The sequence below is a fragment of the Danio rerio genome, chromosome 15 (assembly GCF_049306965.1).
Source record: "Danio rerio strain Tuebingen ecotype United States chromosome 15, GRCz12tu, whole genome shotgun sequence".
In the NCBI taxonomy this organism is placed as follows: domain Eukaryota; kingdom Metazoa; phylum Chordata; class Actinopteri; order Cypriniformes; family Danionidae; genus Danio; species Danio rerio.
Window position 1 is genome coordinate 45,240,001 of NC_133190.1, and position 21,473 is coordinate 45,261,473.

Below are 21,473 nucleotides of genomic sequence, written 5' to 3' on the forward strand. Positions count from 1 at the left end.
CATTCAAAAGGTTTGATAGGTTAATTAGTTTAACTAGGCAATTCATTCATTCATTCATTCATTTTCTTGTCGGCTCAGTCCCTTTATTAATCCGGGGTCGCCACAGCGGAATGAACCGCCAACTTATCCAGCAAGTTTTTACGCAGCGGATGCCCTTCCAGCCGCAACCCATCTCTGGGAAACATCCACACACACAATACGGACAATTTAGCCTACCCAATTCACCTGCATCGCATGTCTTTAGAAGGCAAGGAGAACATGCAAACTCTACACAGAAACGCCAACTGAGCCGAGGCTCGAACCAGTGACCTTCTTGCTGTTAGGCAACAGCACTACCTACTGCGCCACTGTCTCGCCCTTTAACTAGACAAGTTCTGTTAATTAGGGTAGCTATTATTAGACAGCAGTGGTTTGTTCTGTAGAAACTAGTCCTTAGAACATTATTTATATGACCTATTATAATTGACCCTGTATGTGTGCGTGTCATAGCTGGACGTGCTGTTCGGAAACCTCCCAGAGATGTTGGAGTTCCAAGTGGAGTTTCTGAAGACTCTGGAAGACGGAACCAGACTGGTGCCTGACCTGGAGAAACTGGAGCGGGTGGAGGAGTTCAAGGTACATTCACTCACTTACATCCCTTTAAACACAGCACCTGGTCTGCTCATTCATAGGGCCAAGCTGTTATGGTTATTGTGCACATTCCAAATGACCATTTTAGGTTTTATTTCTGATTTATTTAAAGATACATTCAGGGTGAAAAAGAAAAGTACAATACAATAAGTTTAAAAAAGACATCATTGTTATTATTAGTAGTAGTAATAACAATAACATTACAAATAATAATAACATTAAAGTAATAACAACAACAACAACAACAACAATAATAATAATAATAATAATACAATTTATTACATTTATATAGAACTTTTCTGGACACTCAAAGCACTTTACACATTCTTTGGGGGGAACCTCGTTATGCACCATCAGTGTACAGCATCCACCCGGATGACATGACGGCAGCCTTGTTGCGCTAGAACGCACATCACACACCAGCTGATTGGTGGAGAGGAGACAGAGTGATGAAGCCAGTTATAATATGGGGATGGTTAGGAGGCCATGATGGACAGAGGCCAGTGGGCAGATTTTTAAACCCTACACTTTTTCGAAAGACATTCTGGGATTTTTAACGACAATAGAGTCAGGAACTCAGTTTAACGTCTTGCCTAAAAGACGGTGCTCACTGAGAATTATAGAGTCCCTGTCACTATACTGGGGCATTAGGACCCACACAGACCACAGGTTGAGTGCCCCCTGCTGGCCTCACTAACACCACTTTCGCCAACAACCTAGCTTTCCCATGTGGTCTCCCATCCAGGTACTGACCAGGCGCAGCCTTGCTTAGCTTAAGTCCATGTGAGAGTTGCACAGAGCTAGCTGCTAGCTCTATAATAATAATGTAATCATAATATTACAATAAATACATAAATAAACAGTCGGAGTTGGGTGAAAAATAAAATATAAGACGTAGACATAGTAATTATTATTATTAATAATAATAATAATATTACAATACATAATAATCAAAATAATAATAGGATTATATTTTATTTAAATAATATTAATATATACATATATATATTTAAATGTAATCATTTTATTAGTAATAAAATGTTAGCAATGCATTTACTTTAATATCTTTTAGTAGATTAATATTGATACATTTTAATATATGTAATATTATTTAATATTTAATTATTATTATTAATAATGACTATTATTATTATAATATTAAAGATACAATAAATAAGGAATTGTAAATAATAATGAAAATAAATATAAAAATATAATAAAATATAAATAAAATAACAAAAAACACGTGCTGGATAAGTTGGTGGTTTATTTAGCTGTGGTGACCCCTGATTAAGAAAGGGTCTAAGCCGAAGAAAAATTAATAAATAATATAAAATAATATAATATAATATAATATAATATAATAAATGATAAAATAACAGCAGGAGTAATACAATAGTTATATAAATCATACTTTCTCTTTCAAATAAACCTTATTATTTTTTTTTTTCTATTGGATGTATTGTATGTGATGGTAATACAATGTTTAGTGTGCATGTACGGTGTTCGCTCATAACAGCCTTACACACTCCTGACACCTTTCTCTCCAAATCCCTCCGTCTCACAGAAGATCCTGTTTTCTCTGGGCGGCTCATTCCTGTATTACGCCGACCGCTTCAAGATCTACAGCGCCTTCTGTGCCAGCCACACCAAAGTGCCCAAAGTGCTGGTCAAAGGTACGGCAGGATTATCACAGATACTGCAGTGTGTCTAAGCGTATGTGTTTGTGCGTAGAGTGTTTGTGTATGTGAATTGTGAATGCGGAGCGTTTGTTTGTCTGAGTGGAGAGCGTGTGTGTGGATGTGTGTGTGGGTGTCTGTGTCTTTGAATGTGGAGAGTGTGTGTTGTGGATGTGTGTGTGTAAGTGTCTGTGAGCTCGGTGGTCTTCTCTCTGTCTATTTGTTTTATTTATCATTAATTCAGTGGGTTTGTGAGGGTTATATAACAGGGTTTTCCAGAATCTAATGTGCCTGAAAATATTTTGAGTTTTATTTTGTGCTTCTGAAAAGCATAACAAATGATTTCTATCACCATCAAAGCTTTGTCTTACACTTTTTTCCTTCTGCGTAGTCCCTTTATTCATCAGGGTTTGACCCAGCAGAATAACCCACCAACTTATCCAGTATATGTTTTACACAGCGAATGCCCTTCCATTTGCAACCCAGTACTGGGAAACACCCATACACACTCATTCACACACATACTCTATGGACAATTCAGTTTTAAGAGTTCACACTTAGCTGATGATTGATTATAAAGCTTGTTTGTCATGCTGTACCGGGAGAGAGCCCCGAGCTCATAAGTTCCTTGAGCCCAGGGCTACCCCCCTTTGCAAGATGAGAGGGGAGCTTGAGCTCAGGTAGATCTCGAGAACTCCCCTGCTGTAGTAACTAATGAAAAGATAGTGACTGCTCTTAAGAGATAACTACTTACTTGGAGAATGTCTATGGTGCCGATTTGGATTTGTCAATTAACTTAAGTTGCGTGTTTTGGATGCAATCTCGAACTAGCAACGTTCTTGCTGTGAGGAGACAATTATTAAAATTAACAAACTATTTTCGGAAACTATGAATAACCCCACAAAAATGAATCTTTCTTCAGCATTTTGACAGACGTATATTAAACATTACTGAACTGTCGGGAAGTAGAGAAAGACAAAGAGAAAATAATCTGAAGTAAACAAAAGTGAATTCAAAAGAGCTACAGATGTGCTTGCAATTACATTAAAGTACCAATTAAGTATTAAACTTTGTGAAATGTTATTAATAATTGATTTATTGAATTTGTGGTTTCATTGAAATAATTGAAAATTGTGGTTTTCAGAAGTTTGCATCTGTTTACCATTGATTGAGAAGATCACATATTCTTCTCTCATTTGTAGTCATTAGTAAGCCAATCTGATTTTTCCAAACTCATTATAAATAGTCTGTCTAGCATTACTCTCTAACGCCCCATTCACGCGTCAGGCGTTGCCGAACTGCGTTGTGGATACGTCGGCGCCACTTCAGAGACACTTTTCAAGTGTCGACGGAAGCGTCAGCCAATCAGATCGCTGTATGCAAATACACCAGCTAGACAGTGGTCTACTGCTAACTGAATTTCATTGGCTGACGCTGCTAGGACGATCGCGTTAGCCCCAACTTCAGACACGCCTTCAGTCAAGTGTTGGGGCTGAATCCCCATATGAAGGGGGCGATGTCTTCATTTTTGAAGAATCCCCCATCCACTCCATATCCCCTTTTTCCTTTTTTACCCGAGGGAGCTCTTGAGACCTACCTCATCTCCTTACATGCTCATTTGCCAGGCTGGAGCCCTGGGCTCAATTATCTCTGAGTTCAGGGTTCTCTCCCGGAACAGCATGCCAAACCTGCTATTATTATCAAGCAATATCTAAGGTTGAACTTTTGAATACATTTGGAGACCATTTTAAATTATATAAAAACAGTACCACATGATTTGATTTGGTAAAATAGCTTTTTTTTTATCATTGGTTTATACTATAACCCCTTTTAAAATATATGAAATTTAGAATATATTTAGAAATATATGAATTTAGAATATATGAAAATCTCTCTGGCCACTGTGCAGGACTTGTATCTGTCATTCCCAAAATTAAAATTAATTGATGCTGTATTGGCTGCAAACCAATCTCCCATGTCCTGCAGAGTCACCCGATGTAAACATAATTGAGCTAATTTGGAGTGTTTTGGTGAAGTGAGTCAGGAAACCAGCATCATGTAGTGACCTGACCACTATTCTGCAAGTAAAATGACTGAAAATCCCTCTGGTCACTGTGCAGAATTTGTATCTGTCATTCCCAAGATAAGTTGATGCTGTATTGGCTGCAAACCATTCTCCCATGGCCTGCACAATCACCTGAACTAAATATTATCGAGCCATTTTAGGGTGTTTTGGTGGAGCGAGTCAGTAAACCAGTATCATTTAGTGACCTGACCATTATTCTGCAAGAAAGATGCTTGAAAATCCCTCTGGCCACTGTGCAGGACTTGTATCGGTCATTCCCAAGATTAATTGATGCTGTATTGGCTGCAAACCATTCTCCCATGGCTTGCACAGTTACCCGACCTAAATATTATTGAGCCACTTTGGGGTGTTTTGGTGGAGAGAGTCAGGTAACCAGCATCATGTAGTGCCCTGACCACTATTCTGCAAGAAAGATGCCTCGAAATCCCTCTGGCCACTGTGCAGGACTTGTATCTGTCATTCCCAAGATGAATTGATGCTGTTTTGACTGCAAACCAATCTCCCATGGCCTGCACAATCACCTGAACTAAATATTAGTGAGCCACTTTAGAGTGTTTTGGAATTAAACGCAAATTCAGATAGTGATCTCATTCAGTTTCCATTCTGTATGTGGATTCTTTGTAGCACAACTTTATTAGTTGATTCCCCTTTATTATTTGTTTCCCTAAATCACAAATGCATGAGTTCATGTGTGGAAAAGGGTGGATATGACGGTCTAATCTCCAATTTGTCTGTTTGTGTTTCCTCCAGCGAAGACAGACGCAGCCTTCAAGGCCTTTCTGGATGAACGTAACCCCAAACAGCAGCATTCGTCCACGCTGGAGTCATACCTGATCAAGCCCATCCAGAGAGTGCTGAAATACCCTCTGCTGCTGAGAGAACTACACTCGCTCACTGACCCTGACAGCGAAGAGCACTACCACCTCAACGGTCAGCTTAAGCATATATCTAATCTAATGCGCATTAATATACAGGGTTCTCACGCTTCTTGAAAGTGCCTGAATTTTAGAATTCAAGGCCTGGAAAGTACTTAAAAAACAAATATAGGTTCTTAAATAGTGCTTGAATTAAATGTTAAATATTTTGTTTATGTTTTATTGCAACAATTGAACTTTATTGTCAAAAACATATTTATCCTGTCTGGCACATTTATCCTATATAGCAGGGGTGCCCAAACTCTGTTCAGGAGGGATGGTATCTTGCATATTTTAGTTCCAACCCCAATTAAACACACCTGAACCAGCTAATCAAGCTCTTTCTAGGTATACTAGAAACTTCCAGGCAGGGGTGTTGAAGGAAGTTGGAGCTAAACTATGCAGGACATCGGCCTTCCAGGATGAGTTTGGGCACCTTTGCTCTGTGACCATACACCCAAAGCACTTAAAAATATTACGAGGGGTCTCTCCACCACCAGAGTGTAGCATCCACATGGATATACTGGGGTTGGACAATATGAAACTGATGATGTTCTCTGATGAGTCCACCTTTACCATCTTTCCCACGTCCAGGAGAGTTACAGTGTGGAGAAGCCCCAAAGAAACCTAGCACCCAGACTGTGAAGCATGGGGGTGTATCAGTGATGGTTTGGGCAGCAATATCATGGCGTTCCCTTGGCCCAGTACTTGTGCTAGATGGCATGTCACTGACAAGGACTACTGAATCCTCTTGGAGTACCCTGTGCAAACAGGTTCAAACAATGTATCCTGATGGCCTTGCTGTGTATCAGGATGTTAATGCACTAGTACACGCAGCAAGACTGGTGATAGAGTGGATAGATGAACATAAAAGTGAAGTTGAACATCTCTCATGGCCTGCACTGTTACCAGATCCAAATATTGTTGAGCCATATTTGAGTGTTTTGGAGGAGTGAGTCAGGAATTGTTTTTCTCCACCAGCATCTGCAAGGAGAATGGCTTAAAATTGCTCTGGTCACAGTGCAGGACTTGTATCTGTCATTCACGAGATGAATTGATGCTGGATTGGCTGCAAAAAGAGGCCTTACACCATACTAATGAATTATTGTGGTTTAAAACTAGCCATTTCACAAGCTGCTGATTTTTTTTAGGGATGGAGGAGGGGGGGGGTTGTTTGAGTGCTCACTTTTTATTAAAAAATATAAAAAGTGTACAGTTTGCTAAGTACTGGGTCTCACGTATGTGTAACACTGCCGGTCCTACGCCACCAAACCCGCTCCAAGCTTGTATCAAACCAATGACCTTCCGCATGGGAGTCTGTTGCTCTACCAAGGAGGCCAAAGACCATGGCCTCTTGTATCCGTCGCTAGAGCACCTTTAGAGGTCAGAGGAGTGAGGTTTACCTGTACAGCACTTACTGGCTGGCCTCCATTACACTCACCCCCCTAAACCTCACTCCCATCCGGGTCACGGCACCAATGTAACCTGCCGGTCCTACGCCACCCAACCCGCTCCAAGCTGGTATCGTACCGGCAACCTTCAGCATGGGAGTCGGTTGCTCTACCAAGGAGGCTAAAGACCACTAGCGTCTGTCACTAGAGCACCTTTAGAGGTCAGAGGAGTGAGGTTTACCTGCACAGCACTTACTGGCTGGTCTCCATTACACTCACCCCCCTAAACCTCACTCCTATCCGGGTCACGGCACCAATGTAACCAGCCGGTCCTACGCCACCCAACCAGCTCCGAGTTGGTATCGAATCGGCGACCTTCTGCATGGGAGTCGTTTGCTCTGCCAAGGAGGCTAAAGACCATAGCCTTTAGCGTCTGTCGCTAGAGCACCTGTAGAGGTCAGAGGAGTGAGGTTTACCAGCACAGCACTTACTAGCTGGCCTCCGTTACACTCACCCCCCTAAACCTCACTCCCATCCGGGTCACGGCACCAATGTAACCCCGCCGGACCTACGCCACCCAACCCGCTCCAAGCTGGTATCGAACCGGCAACCTTCAGCATGGGAGTCGGTTGCTCTACCAAGGAGGCTAAAGACCATAGCCTTTAGCGTCTGTCGCTAGAGCACCTGTAGAGGTCAGAGGAGTGAGGTTTACCTGCACAGCACTTACTAGCTGACCTCTGCTGCATATGTATACACAAGTTTGTTCTTAAACTCTTAATGAACTTGGCTCATGATACCTGACTGCTATTTGATCTCTCCTCTCTGCTGTGTGCAGTTGCAATGAAAGCCATGAACACAGTGGCCAGCCACATCAATGAGATGCAGAAGATCCACGAGGAGTTTGGAGCTGTGTTTGACCTCCTCATCTCTGAGCAGACTGGAGAAAAGAAAGAGGTTCGTCAACTTTACATCACTTCATTCTTTCAATTATTTTCCCCTGGATTAATCCCTTATTTATTAGAGGTCGCCACAGCGGAATGAACTGACAACTATTCCAGCATATGTTTTACCCAGTGGATGACCTTCCAGATATAACCCACTTATAGGAAGCACCCATGCACTCTCACATTCACACACACTCATACACTACAGTCTATTTCAAGAGTTCACACTTAGCTGATGATTGATAATATAGCTAGTTTGGCGTGCTGTCCCGGGAGAGAGCCCTGAGCTTATAAGATCCTCGAGCCCTGGGCTCCCTCCCGTTGCAAGGCGAGAGGGGAGTTTGAGCTCAGGTAGATCTCGATGACTCCCCCTCTTGCTTGTTGTAGCTAAGTGTCAGATATGGATGCTGAAAGGTGTACTCAGAGTTTAGCTAAAGTATTTGGATTAATTGTTTAGAGTGCTTGTTTTTGAACTGTGGGAGGAAACCGGAGGACCTGGGGAAAACCCACGCGACCACGGGGAGAGCGAGCAAACCCCGCACAGAAATGCCGTCTGGTTTGGAAAGGAATAAAACCAATGCATTCTTGCTGTGAGGCAACAGCGCTAACCGCTGGCCACCATGACGCCCGTTTGAAAGGAGGGAAAGTAGGGTTGGGTGGGAGGGTTTCTTCAAGACGAAGATATTGAGATGAGAAAATTCTTGTTATTTATAGTGAGTTAAGGATCGTCTGATAGGATAATCAGTCGTTAGCTAAAGTTGGAACAGCTGTGAACAATCATAAGCAGGTGATCTTCTCAAAATTTGTTTATAAATAAACATCACTTAGTTCATCCAATTCACCTATAGCGCATGTGTTTGGCATCACAACTGTGTTTGCCCAGAAACTGTAAAGAAAATGACTGGCCACATTTTATAAACAACTGTCATATTACAGTTTTTCTTGATTGCTTGGATGCAGTTGTCAACTGAAACTCCACATTTTCAAAACAGTTAACACACAGGCCTAAACAGCGGCACTCATGGTCAAAATGACACATTTTGCTTGCAAAAGGCACATATCGTGTCAAAACATTTAAAATATGCAACAAAAGCTAGTTTTACCTTCAAACAACAAAACTTGCAAACAAGTATATGAGCTCTATCAATTAATCATTACACAATGGAAAACAAAATAAAAAATACATAACCACCATTGCTTGCCATTGTAGCTTATTGCCAATGGCATTTGTTGTCTTTCTATTTGGGCTGTCATATTTGCCTTTTTGCAAAGAATTGGATCCAGAATAAGATGTGCTTTGATTAAATATATTTTGAATTCATGACATTTTTCAAACTGTGGCTGAAAACTGAAATACTGTATAAAAAACAGACAAAAGTAATAAAATACTGTAAATATTAGAGAAAACACATGTAAACTAATATACAGTCAAATCTATCGGGAGTATAGGACATAGCCATATTGACCTCCTCCATCAATGCTGGCACAGAACAACACAGACCTTCCATCGTTTTTATAAAGTTTGCAGAATGATATCTAATTGAAGATTTGTGTGAAGGAGTGTCAAACCGGTGCTTCAGTGATTTCATACTGATGTTAGTAGTTTTTAATAGTTCGGAATAGATGGTTTCTGTTTGGTTACCATAACTAAAACAATGGAGTTTGGACGGCTTGAATGACATCTGTGTTAACTGTTTTGAAAAATGGTGGGGAAAATGTGTCAACCCAATGAGAAAGGGTTTACACATTTGCAAGACCTGTCTTCTGCTCTGCTGACATAGTGATAATGAAAATGAAGAGGAACCTAGTTTCTTTAACCAGGTCAAAGCAAACAAGAAAAACTGTAAAGGATATCAGTCTAATATTTGATCCAGCTGGTTAATTTGCGCTTTATTTGTAGTTGCGTGAGTGTAAGTCAGAATAACAGTCTGAGGGGTTTTCAGCCAGGTTTTTTCTTCTGCAGCTGATAAAAGTTGAAAGAGTTGGATCCGATTTCTTCTTTTCTTCCTGAATGGACGGGCATCTGCCGCCTTATTTAAATCCTGTCAGCTTATTCTGTGAATACAGTCTGAGTTTGGTTGTGTAATATGGCTGAAGCTCTGAGTGATGCAGCCAAAGACAGAGCAGATCCCTTCTGCACTTCAGCAGAGAGCTGTGTGTGTGTGTGTGTGTGTGTGTGTGTATGCGTGCACAAGTATGTGTGTGTGTGTCTATCTTTTTCTCCCTTTCTTTCTCTGCATGTGTTTGTCTCTCTCTTTCTGTGTGTGTGTGTGTATGTGCAAGCATGTATGCGCGCACAAGTCTGTGTGTGTTCTGTATATGTGTGTCTCAGTTTCTTTCTCTGTTTTGTGTGTGAGATGCAAGTGTTTAGTTGTGTTTGTGTGTTTCTGTTTCTGTGTGTCTGTGTGTGTCTGTCTCTGTGTGTGTGTTTGTGTGTCTCAGTTTCTGTCTCTGTTTTGTGTGTGAGATGCAAGTATTTGTGTGTGTGTGTGTGTGTGCAACTGCAAGCATGTGTTTGTGTGTATTATCTCTTTCTGTGTGCATGTGTGTGTTTATGTAATGTGTGTAATTCGTGTGTTTATGTGTAGTGTGTATTTTTGTCTGTCTCTCTTAGTGCGTTTGTGTGTGTATCTGGTACTGTGTGTGTGTTTGTGTCTCAGTTTTGTTTGAGATGCAGGTGTGTGTGTGTGTGTGTGTGTGTGTGTGTGTGTGTGTCTATGTATTGTGTGCATTTGTGTGCGCGCGTGTGTATTTGCAACTGCAAGTATGTGTTTGTGTGTATTCTCTCTCTGTGCATGTGAGTTTATCTGTGTGTATTTATGTAATGTGTGCATTTGTGTGTGTGTGTGTGTGTGTATGATTGTGTCTATGTCTGTGTGTTTATGTGATATGTGTATTTTCGTCTGTATCTCTTAGTGCCTGCGTGTGTGTGTGACGTCCTCATATCTCAAAATGCTTATAAATCCCACAGAATGAGTTTAATCAGAGAGTAAAGCTGCACACAGTCTCCTGTGATGGTTGGGTTTAGGGGTGGGGTGGGGTGAGGGCAATACAATATACGGTTTGGACAGTATAACAGAATGGAAACCTATGTAATGTCCCCACTTTTCACAAAAACAAACATGTGTGTGGGTGTGTGTGAGAGTGTGTGTGTCTAACGGTGGCGTCCGCTATGATTACAGGTTGCTGACTTGTCTATGGGAGATTTACTCCTCCACAGCAGCGTGACATGGATCAACCCGTCCTCCTCTCTAGGAAAGTGCAAGAAAGAGCCACAGCTGGCCACATTCGGTACGCTCTGTTCCACACAAGCTCCACTCAGGCCTGGATAGATGGATGGATGGAGAGATTGAAGGGGGGATAGATTTATGGAGAAATGGATGGGTGAATAGATCAAATTTTGTCTAGATTAAAAAATGGATGGATTGATGGTTGATTGGGCTGATAATAAATGGGTAGACGAGTAGATGATAGATGGATGAAAGACAGGATATATGGAAATGTAATTGGCTGGTTGGATGAGAAGTTAGATAAAAAATAGATGAATTTGTGGACAAATATAGATGAATATGTAATTAGATGAATATATGAATTGTTGTGTAGATGGATGGATGGATGGATGGATGGATGGATGGATGGATCAATGTTGGATCACCATGGGTGATCAAACATTTTATTAATTGATGGATATATGGATGGATGAATGCATGCATGAATAAAAGGTATTGATAGACGGATTTAAGCATGGATGGATAAATTGATTAATGGATGGATGGATGGATATGGATAATTATATATGGATTGATGAGTAGATGGATATCAAATATACGGATGGTTGGATGATAGATGATGGATATAAATGATGATGTATAAATGAATAAATAGCTATGCAGATGATACAAATCGATGGATGGATGGATGGATGGATGGATGGATGGATGAATGGATGGATGGATGGATGGATGGATGGATGGATGGATGGATGGATACGGATAATTATATATGGATTGATGTGTAGATGGATGACAAATATACGGATGGTTGGATGATAGATGATGGATATAAATTATGATGTATAAATGAATAAATAGCTATGCAGATGATACAAATCGATGGATGGATGGATGGATGGATGGATGGATGGATGGATGGATGTATGGATGGATTGATGGATGGATAGATGGATGGATGGATGGATGGATGGATAGATAGATAGATAGATAGATAGATAGATAGATAGATAGATAGATGGAAGAAGATGGATGGATGGATAAACTGAGTGATGGATGGATAGATACAGATAGTTATACATGGATTGATGAGTAGAAGGATGATATATAGACATATCATCACCTTGGAATTGTAAGGTTCTATATGTGTTCTGAATGATTTTGAGATATTGAGCTTCAAAGTTTTTGCATTCCATATAGCAAACAGTATGTGTGTAACATTTGTTTTTAAATAATTAAAAAAAATTGTTTTAAAAAAATAAAAATAAAATGAAAACAACTTATAAAAAACATCCCATCATGTAAATAAGTTGTCATTTAATAAGAATATGTCAATAACTCAATTTTATCAAAAATGTCAGATTGAACCTTATAATTCTAGGGTGACAATATATGGATGGATGATAGACATGAGTAGATGGATATAAATGATGATGTATAAAAAGGTTAATAGATGTGTAGATGATATGGATGTGTGAAGATGAAGTGAACTGAAGTGTGCTGTTGTGTGTTTCTTCTTCAGTGTTTAAGACTGCAGTGGTGTTCGTCTGTAAAGATTACTCCAAGCAGAAGAAGAAAATGGTGAGTGTGATGTGCAGAATCAGAGCAGAACACTCTCCTCATTCTCCTTTTCTTCCATTCTTAAAGAAATATCCCTCTGTTAACTGGGTGTTCAGTACTGTGCAGCATCAGAATAATGAGCCGTTGTTGACACACAGGGCGGTTCTCATAGAGCCTCAGTCTCAGGGGAAGAGAAAGATCCGTTCCGCTTCCGCCACATGATCCCCACTGATGCGCTCCAGGTGCGCACGCTGTCCAACACAGGTGAGCTCAAAGGGTACCCTTTTGGTGGGCGTGGTGTATGACAAAAGTTTCAGTCGAATCATTCTCGCTCGAGGAAATGTCTACAGAAAAGCTGTATAGGTCACTCACATATATGAAAAGCACTTCTCACAAAACAAATGCTTTACACGCAAAAATACTACTGTATAAATGTTTATTACTAACTTTTCTATGAACAGGATTTGATTATAACTGCAGATCAATGACAGTGCGAAATAGCCTACTGTAACGTCTGTAATTATATTAAATAAATGAATAAATGAAAATATATGAACACATACAGACACTTACAGTGTCCGATATGTTACCAACTACAGAAAAACTACACACAGCAGACATTTACTGCTTATTTAGGTTCAAAACAACACAGAATATAGCCTAAAGTCTGTGAAAACCTCTTATCTGTGTCTGTAATCTTCAGCAGCACATGTAGCCTCTGTTAGAGAGTCATTCCATTATTCCCAGTTCATATTAGTCCAAAAGGTGATGATAAAAATGAAGGAAGTTTGTTCATGTTTGCTGAGGAAATAATGTGCCCCTTTTTCCGACTCTCGCGTTTGTCAGTGTCTGACAGGATCGGGTTTCAAAAACACGTCAATAATCAAGCGCACGTTATTTTCATCAGCTCAAGAAGTTTGTTATTTCAGATATAGACGCGCGGCGAGCGCAAGAAAGCGAAACCGCTCGCGCGTCAGACTGACTCGTAAAAAACTATGAGACAGGGTAGATTCTGCTCTATTCCATGGCTTTGTGGCTGTTCATCAAGACGATGACAAGGTTTGTTTGAGCCCGGATCGACCATGGCTCGTTATTATATGTATAAATAATTCCGCTGTAATCTCTTACTGTGTATTTTAAACATGGCGGGTCCTTTGTTTACATTCTGGCTTGTTGCGTAAGCGAATGACGTATCTCTGTAAACCAATAGCGTTCAGCTGCGCATCTAGCTCCACCTTTTGGTAACCTTTCTAGTGTTTGGTACCCTTTCGAAAGGGTGCCGAAAAAGTGGTACGGTACGGTTCGGTTCGGTACACCTTTTGACAGTGGAAATGGCCATAAAACCAAACCGAACCGTTTCGTACCACTCAGTGGAAATGGGCCTTAAGTGAGATTTTTTAAGTGTTTTGAATTAGAGGGAAACAATGTGTGACCCTGTAAACCACAGGTGTCAAACTCCGTTCTAAAAGGGCCGCAGCTTTGCACAGTTTAGTTCCAACCCTAATTAAACACATCTGATCATACTAATTGAGTCCTTCAGGCTTGTTTGAAACCTACAGGTAAGTGTGTTGGAGCAGGGTTGGAACTAAACTGTGCAGGGCTTCGGCCCTCCAGGAATTGAGTTTGACACCCCTGCTGTAAACCATCTTAATAGAGTACAACTAAGTCATACCAATGCCATTATACAACTTTATGTCCCTGTAAACCACATTTACCTGTACACACACTATTCTCTACATTAGTTCACTGATATAGTCCACTTAATAGAGTGAATGAAAACGAGCTAAAGCGAAAACAACATTTTGTTTATTTTTACAGGTCGATAAACCCCTCAAATGAATTAGATTGTAAACTTGTAGTTCAGACATGTCATAGTTATTTAACACCCAGTGAGCTGTCTCAACCACTCTCACTGCCAGAACTGTTATTAAAACGAAACGCTATCGGCTGTTTTTTAAAAAGGGGAGGGGCTACTCTATATTCAACTCAATTCAATTCAGCTTTATTTGTATAGCGCTTTTACAATGTAGATTGTGTCAAAGCAGCTTCACATAAATGGTCATAGTAACTGGAACAGTGTAGTTCAGTTTTTAGTGTTTAAGTTCAGTTCAGTTTAGCTCAGTTCAGTGTGATTTAAAATCATTACTATATCCCACCCTCTTTTTATTTTTCAGTTGAGATTACATCAAACATTAAATAAAAACGACACATTTCAAAGAAAACTTTGAGGTTATAGGGGCCATTTCGGACACAGCCTGCTATCAATGTTTGCATGACCTTAACGAAACATGGCCCTGATCATAGTGTGTGTGTTAACAGATGGAGAGAGCGCAGCAGTGTGTGAGATCGTCCATATCAAGTCTGAATCAGAGGGAAGACCAGAGCGAGTGTTTCAGCTCTGCTGCAGGTCAGTGTCCTAGAAAAGCCTTAGAAAACATCACTAAAAACACACTGTCACCATCTGCTGGAGAAACCCTGTACTGCAACTCAAATTCACTTAAAGGGATAGCTCACTAAAAATAGATTAATAATCTGATATCTCTGCAAATGTCTCTTTAATTGGTCCTGCAGCTCTCCAGAGAGTAAGAAGGACTTCTTGAAGACGGTTCACTCCATCCTGAGAGATAAACAGCGGCGTCAGCTCTTGAAGACAGAAAGTCTTCCTCTCAGCCAGCAGTACGTTCCCTTTGGAGGAAAACGCCTGTGTGCTCTTAAAGGAGCCCGACCGGCCATGAACAGAGCAGGTAAACACAGATCATCGACACTCACTCAATGCATTTGGAAAGAAATTAATCACTAGATTCAGCAGGGATACTTTAAATGTTATTCAAGTCAATTCACGTTTATTTATGTAGCGCTTTACACTATAATTATCCTTCCAAAGCAGCTTCACAAAAGGTGCACATCATTACATTACAGCCAAAATCAGAAAGGTTAAGGAGTTGTGTATTGAGTGGGCACAATACCACAGGAGAGGGCAAATTCTTCAGCAGGATAGCGCTGCTCCTTATATTTCAGCTTCCACATCAAAGCTCCTGAAAGCAAAGAAGGTCAAGGTGCTTCAGGATTGGCCAGCCCAATCACCAGACATGAGCATTATTGAGCATGGGGTAAGATGAAGGAGGAGGCATTGAAGACGAATCATAAAGAATCTTGATGAACTCTGGGAGTCCTGCAAGAACGCGTTCTTTGCCATTCCAGATGACTGAAGTTATTTGAGTCATTGCAGAGATGTATGGATGCAGTCCTCCAAGCTCATGATGAAGTCAGACACAATATTCACTCTGTTTCCACTGCAGCATGACTTTATATTCTATACTGGACATTATTTCTTTTAAGTGAAAAGACTTTTGGTTAAGCAAGTCAGACCTTACTGTCCTAATTAAATCATTCAAAATCAAGGCATGATCATATTTTATTTTGGTAAAATAAGCATAATCTAGAGGCCTTTGCCTTTCATGTAAGCTACTTCTGATACCAAATGATCAACTAGAAGACAAGTTTTTTTTTGCTGCTCCTAAAACTTGGATAGGCGACAAGACTTTTGTCAGGTAGTGTACAGTAAATAGTATCCTTCCAAAAAAATATTAAATAATTAAAAATGTATATTTTAAATAAACTGGAATTTTGAATGGCCTTTTTTTTTTTCTTAAGCATGTATAATTGTCTTAATAAATGATCTTTTGTTGAAAAATAAGACTTAAAATAATACTAATTAATTTAGATTATATACAGTTGAAGTCAGAATTATTAGCCCCCGTGAATTATTAACCCTCCTTTTTTTTTTTCCTCCAATTTCTGTTTAATGGAGAGCAGATTTTTTCAACACATTTCTACACATAATAGTTTTAATAACTCATCTCTAATAACTGATTTATTTTATCTTTGTCATGATGACAGTAAATAATATTTGACTAGGTATTTTTCAAGACACTTCTATACAGCTTAAAGTGACATTCAAAGGCTTAACTAGGTTAATTAGGTTAACTAGGCAGGTTAGGGTAATTAGGCAAGTTATTGTATAACGATGGTTTGTTTTGTAGACTATCAGTAAAAAAGATATAGCTTAAAGGGGCTAATCATTTAGACCACAGCTGTCAAACTCACAGGCCTGCACAGTTTAGTTCCAACCCTAATTAAACACACCTGATCAAACTAATTGAGTCCTTCAGGCTTGTTTGAAACCTACAGGTAAGTGTGTTGGAGCAGGGTTGGAACTAAACTGTGCAGGGCTTCGGCCCTCCAGGAATTGAGTTTGACACCCCTGATTTAGACCCTAAAATTGTGTTTAAAAATTAAAAACTGCTTTAATTCTAGCCAAAATAAAACAAGAAAAAATATTATCAGACATACTGTGAAAATGTTCTAGCTCTGTTAAACATCATTCAAATTTTTAAAAAAAGAAAAAAAATTCAAAGGGGGGGAATAATTCTGACTTCAGCTGTATATAGAACTGTTGAATTTATTTACAGTATTTAAAGCACACATATTATTAATAACTGTAATTAAATGAGCTAAAAGTTAAAAGTAATCTCTTACTTTACTTTTTCAGCATAAAATGTAAGTCAAAAATACTGTAACAAACTTCTTTGCAACTCATTACACCCAACACTGATGTTAATATTGGGTCTAAAGTCGTGAGACGCAGCGCTCATCAATGTTTTTTTTCTCAATATTGAACACTGCTTCAAAATATGTGAGACATGAAAATAATGATCATGCATGTCTGTCAAGCCTATTTTTACATAAAACAGTATGAGTATTAGTAGCTAATAGCTTTAACAGTTAAAGCTATATATATAAACATAATGTGCGGCACGATGGTGCGGTGGGTAGCGCTGTTGACTCACAGCAAGGTCACTGTTTTGAGTCCCAGCCAAATGCTCCGGTTTCGTTCACAGTTCAAACACATGCGCTATAGGTGAATTAGCTAAGCAATATTGTCTGTAGTGTGTGTGTGTGTGAATGAAAGTGTATGGGTGTTTCCCAGTGATGGGTTGCAGTTGGAAGGGCATTCACTGTGTAAAACATATGCTGGATAAGTTGGCGGTTCATTCCACTGTGGCGACCCCTGATGAATAAAGGGACTAAGCCGAAAAGATAATGAATGAAAGACTTGTTAACCTGCAGTGATGAAGTATATAGAGGATGTCGTCTGTGTGTACATGTGTAGTGTATTTGGTATTAAATGTGTTGTCCTCGAAGTCTTCAATGATTGGCATCATCTTCTCTTCTTTACTATCTCCTCAGTGTCTGCCCCTTCTCGGACCCTGGGCCGTAGGAAACTGGTGCGCAACCGCTTCACCATCGATACTGACATCGTTTTCGACACCGAGCCGGACAGCGACTCGCCAGACTCCCAGCATGCTCAGCAAACCATTGGCGTTCCCGCTGGCGACACCGACCGCTGGGTGGAGGAACAGTTTGACCTTCAGCGCTACGAGGAGCAGGAGCAGGACGTGAAGGAAACCGACATCCTGAGTGATGATGAGGACTTCTGTCCATCCGCCATGAGCCCGTCCACAGAACCGCTGCTCTCCACACTCTCACTGGAGGGAGACACGGCCGAGGAGGAAGAGGAAGCGGAGGAGGAGGACAGCAGGAAGGACTGCAAATCCCAGCATGCAAAGCTGTCCGATGTGGGGAAGCAGTGCGCCATGTCTGTGGCCAGCGTTGACGAGCAAGCGACATCTGATGATGTTGTCTGGGTGCGACGGGACAGCGGTGCAGAGAACGAGACACAGGACGAAAGCCAGAGCTGAAAGGCATCAGGAGAGGATTAAAGCTGAGCCGATGCATGATGACACGGTTCTCTGCACCAATATTCCCGAATGTTAGACATTCCTATATGAACAGCTGTAAGATAACACGCTTATCCACCATAGACACTTAAAGAAACACTCCACTTTTATTTTTTCTTTGAAAAATGGATTTTTTAAAATCCATTCAGCCAATCTCTGGGACTAAATGGGACCACTTTTAGCTTAGCTTAGCATACATCATTGATTCGGATTAGACCGTTAGCATCTTTCCCAAAAACTTCACAAAAAAAGTTTTCATAATTTTCCTTTTTTAGTTATATTTTGTATTAAAAGTCTTTCTAAGCTGATGTGTCTAGGGCGGCACGGTGGCTCAGTGGTTAGCACTGTTGCCTCACAGCAAGAAGTCAACTGGTTCGAGCCCCGGCTTAGCCGGTTGGAGTTTCTGTATGGAGCTTGCATGTTCTCCTCTTGTTGGCGTGGGTTTCCTCTGGGTGCTCCGGTTTCCCCCACTGTACAAACCAATGCGTAAAACATGTGCTAGATAAGTTGGTGGTTCATTCCGCTGTGGTGACCCCAGATTAATATGAAACTAAGCCAAAGTAAAAGGAATGATGTGTCTAGGAACTATAATCTCATTTTGGCGTAATGATCATGAGTATTTGCTGCTGTACCATGGCTTCAGTAGGTGTAATGATATTGAGCAGTGCCCAAAAATAGTCCTCAGCTAATAAAAAATATTAGATGTGCGTAATACCATGGTACAGCAGCAAATATCCTTGATTATTACACCAAAATGTGAGTGTAGTTCCAAGCCACATCGATCTAGAAAATAGCAACATTCAATTTCCTGTATGTTTTAGTACACAATAGAATCTCATTTTTTTTCAGAGAGATGCTAATGGTCTAATCCGATTCCATGATTTATGCTAAGCTAAGCTAAAAGTGCTCCCGTCAGACCTGGAGATCAGTTAAATGGATTCAAAAAGGGTGATATTCAACTGTCTAGCTCTAAAATGATCCTATATCCAAAAGAAGAGGAGTGTTCCTTTAAACGCATTAGATGTGCGCTGTGGCCAATCAGAAACCGGTGGTACAATCAATAGAGTTAGTTGCACATTCCTAGATGGCACTCACTAACATCATCATCGTTGGTTATTTACAAAATAAGGGCTGGGATTTATTTATTATGTCGCTCAGATGTAAGAAGAACAACAGCCTGATGAAATATCTTACTTTTTTTCCAGTTTTGTACAGAAACGCTGTAAACACCGTTTTGTTTTGTTTTTTAGTTTTGAATTGTGTATATATTTGCGTTTATTTCTTTACTGGTTTCTCCGAAATGTACATACTGCGCAATATTCTGACCTGATGATTACACGCAAGTTGGATATTCATTGAATATTAGGATGTGTGCATCTCAGATCAAAATAATGCTCAACTGGATTTGATTCTTATAATTACTCCGAGCCGACGACTTGTTTTTTACAGCTCATTTTAGGTCGCTACGTCCTGTTTTACTTGAATTTTGTTGATAAATGCAATATGATTTTTTGCTGATGGACTGTTCTGTTGATGTTCATATGGTTTGTTGTGGTTCAGCTCTGCTTTAAATGAATAATTCACCCAAGAAAGGAAAATTTGCTGTTAGTTTTCTCACTTTAAGGTTGTAGGTGACTTTTTTCAGTAGAGCATTTAAGGAATTCTCCACTTTTTTAAAGTTAACAGGTTCTTTTTATCATTTTTAAATAATTTCCGGGGCGACACAGTGGCTCAGAGGTTAGCACTGTCGCCTCACAGCAAGAAGGTTGCTGGTTTGAGTCCCGGCTGGGTCAATTGGCATTTCTGTGTGGAGTTTGCATGTTCTCCCCGTGTTGGCGTGGGTTTTCTCCAGGTGCTCTGGTTTCCCCAACAGTCTAACACCTACTATACTGTAGGTGAATTGAATAAACTCTATTGGCTGTAGAGTGTGTGTAAATGAGTGTGTATAGGTGTTTCCCAGTACTAGTTTGCAGCTATAAGGGCATCCGCTGTATTAAACATATACTGGATAAGTTGGCGGTTCATTCCGCTGTGGAAACCCCTGATGAATAAAGGAACTAAGCTGAAGGAAAATGAATAAGTGAATTAAATTCTTTCAGCCAGTCTCCAGGTATGGCCCAAACACTTTTAGCTTAGCTTAGCCAACTTAGCATAGATCTTGCAACTATGCAGACACATAATTGGGCCATTGCACAAAAAATTTAATTATTATTACACCAAATGAGACTAGTTCCCAGCTATGTAGTTTCTTTAGAAAATTCTAACTTCATTTTCTGTAAGTCTTATAACACAATGTAACTACAGAATAATCGAGCCTTAAATAGGAAATTCTATTTCATTCATTCATTCATTTTCTTTTCGGCTTAGTCCCTTTATTGATCTGGGGTCACCACAGCGGAATGAACCGCCAATTTATCCAGCATATGTTTTACTCAGTGGATGCCCTTCCAGCTGCAACCCATCTCTGGGAAACATCCATACACACTCATTCGCACACATACACTACGGACAATTTAGCTTCTACTTCCAATTTAGCTTTCAATTTAGCCAATTCACCTAAAGCGCATGTCTTTGGACTTGTGGGGGAAACCAGAGCACCCGGAGGAAACCCACGCCAACTCGGGGAGAACTTTCAAACTCCACACAGAAATGCTAACTGGCTCAGCCAAGGCTCGAACCAGCGACCTTCTTGTTGTGAGGCGACAGCACAACCCACTCACCACCGCTGCCCTTTTTTTATTTAATTATTTTTTTTGAGTGACATGCTAACGGTCTAATCTGATTCAATGATTTATGCTAAGCTAAGCTAATCTAAAAGAATTCCAGGCAGACTCTGAGATCGCCTAAATGGATTCAAAAATAGTCAAACTCAACTGTTTAACTGTTAAAAAAGTAAAATGAGTCTATTTTGTCACTTTAAAGAAGATTTTAGCTAGAAACATTCCTAAAATGCAAATCAAGCAGTGTTAAAAAATAAATAAAAGCACGTGCAGGCAAAACAAAAATCAATACTCATAACTGCTGAAAATACACTTTGTTGTGAAGTGAAACAATCACAACAGAGTTTGCCTACACTCTCAGAAGTAAAGCTACAGGAGCTGTCACTGGGACTCTACCTTTTCAGAAGATACATATTTGTACCCAAACAGTCCACAGTGGTACCTCAAAGGTACATATTAGTGCCCAAATGTACCTAAAAAGTACCTTTGAGGTACCATTATGGACCCTTCAGGTGCAA

The 21,473-nt window shown here is 40.1% G+C and overlaps 1 protein-coding gene across 11 annotated transcripts in view; it reads left to right on the top strand.

Moving 5' to 3' along the window:
- Positions 1-21,473, top strand: part of tiam1b (TIAM Rac1 associated GEF 1b) — a 209,110-nt gene that overhangs the window by 183,499 nt on the left and 4,138 nt on the right. For 4 of the 11 annotated variants that reach the window (XR_012391064.1, XR_012391063.1, XR_012391062.1 and 1 more), the window contains 10 exons: positions 490-615; positions 2,198-2,306; positions 5,146-5,325; positions 7,536-7,654; positions 10,827-10,935; positions 12,397-12,455; positions 12,593-12,698; positions 14,754-14,841; positions 15,006-15,178; positions 17,685-18,292. Coding sequence is in view for 4 of the 11 variants with exons in the window: in XM_009291943.5 (XP_009290218.1) it covers positions 490-615; positions 2,198-2,306; positions 5,146-5,325; positions 7,536-7,654; positions 10,827-10,935; positions 12,397-12,455; positions 12,593-12,698; positions 14,754-14,841; positions 15,006-15,178; positions 17,685-18,196 (1,581 nt within the window). In the remaining 7 variants the exon portion in view is untranslated. Of the gene's footprint in view, positions 1-489; positions 616-2,197; positions 2,307-5,145; positions 5,326-7,535; positions 7,655-10,826; positions 10,936-12,396; positions 12,456-12,592; positions 12,699-14,753; positions 14,842-15,005; positions 15,179-17,684; positions 19,828-21,473 lie in introns of those variants that run through there. The other 7 variants (XM_009291943.5, XM_009291942.5, XM_021466491.3 and 4 more) reach the window with 2 other exon arrangements.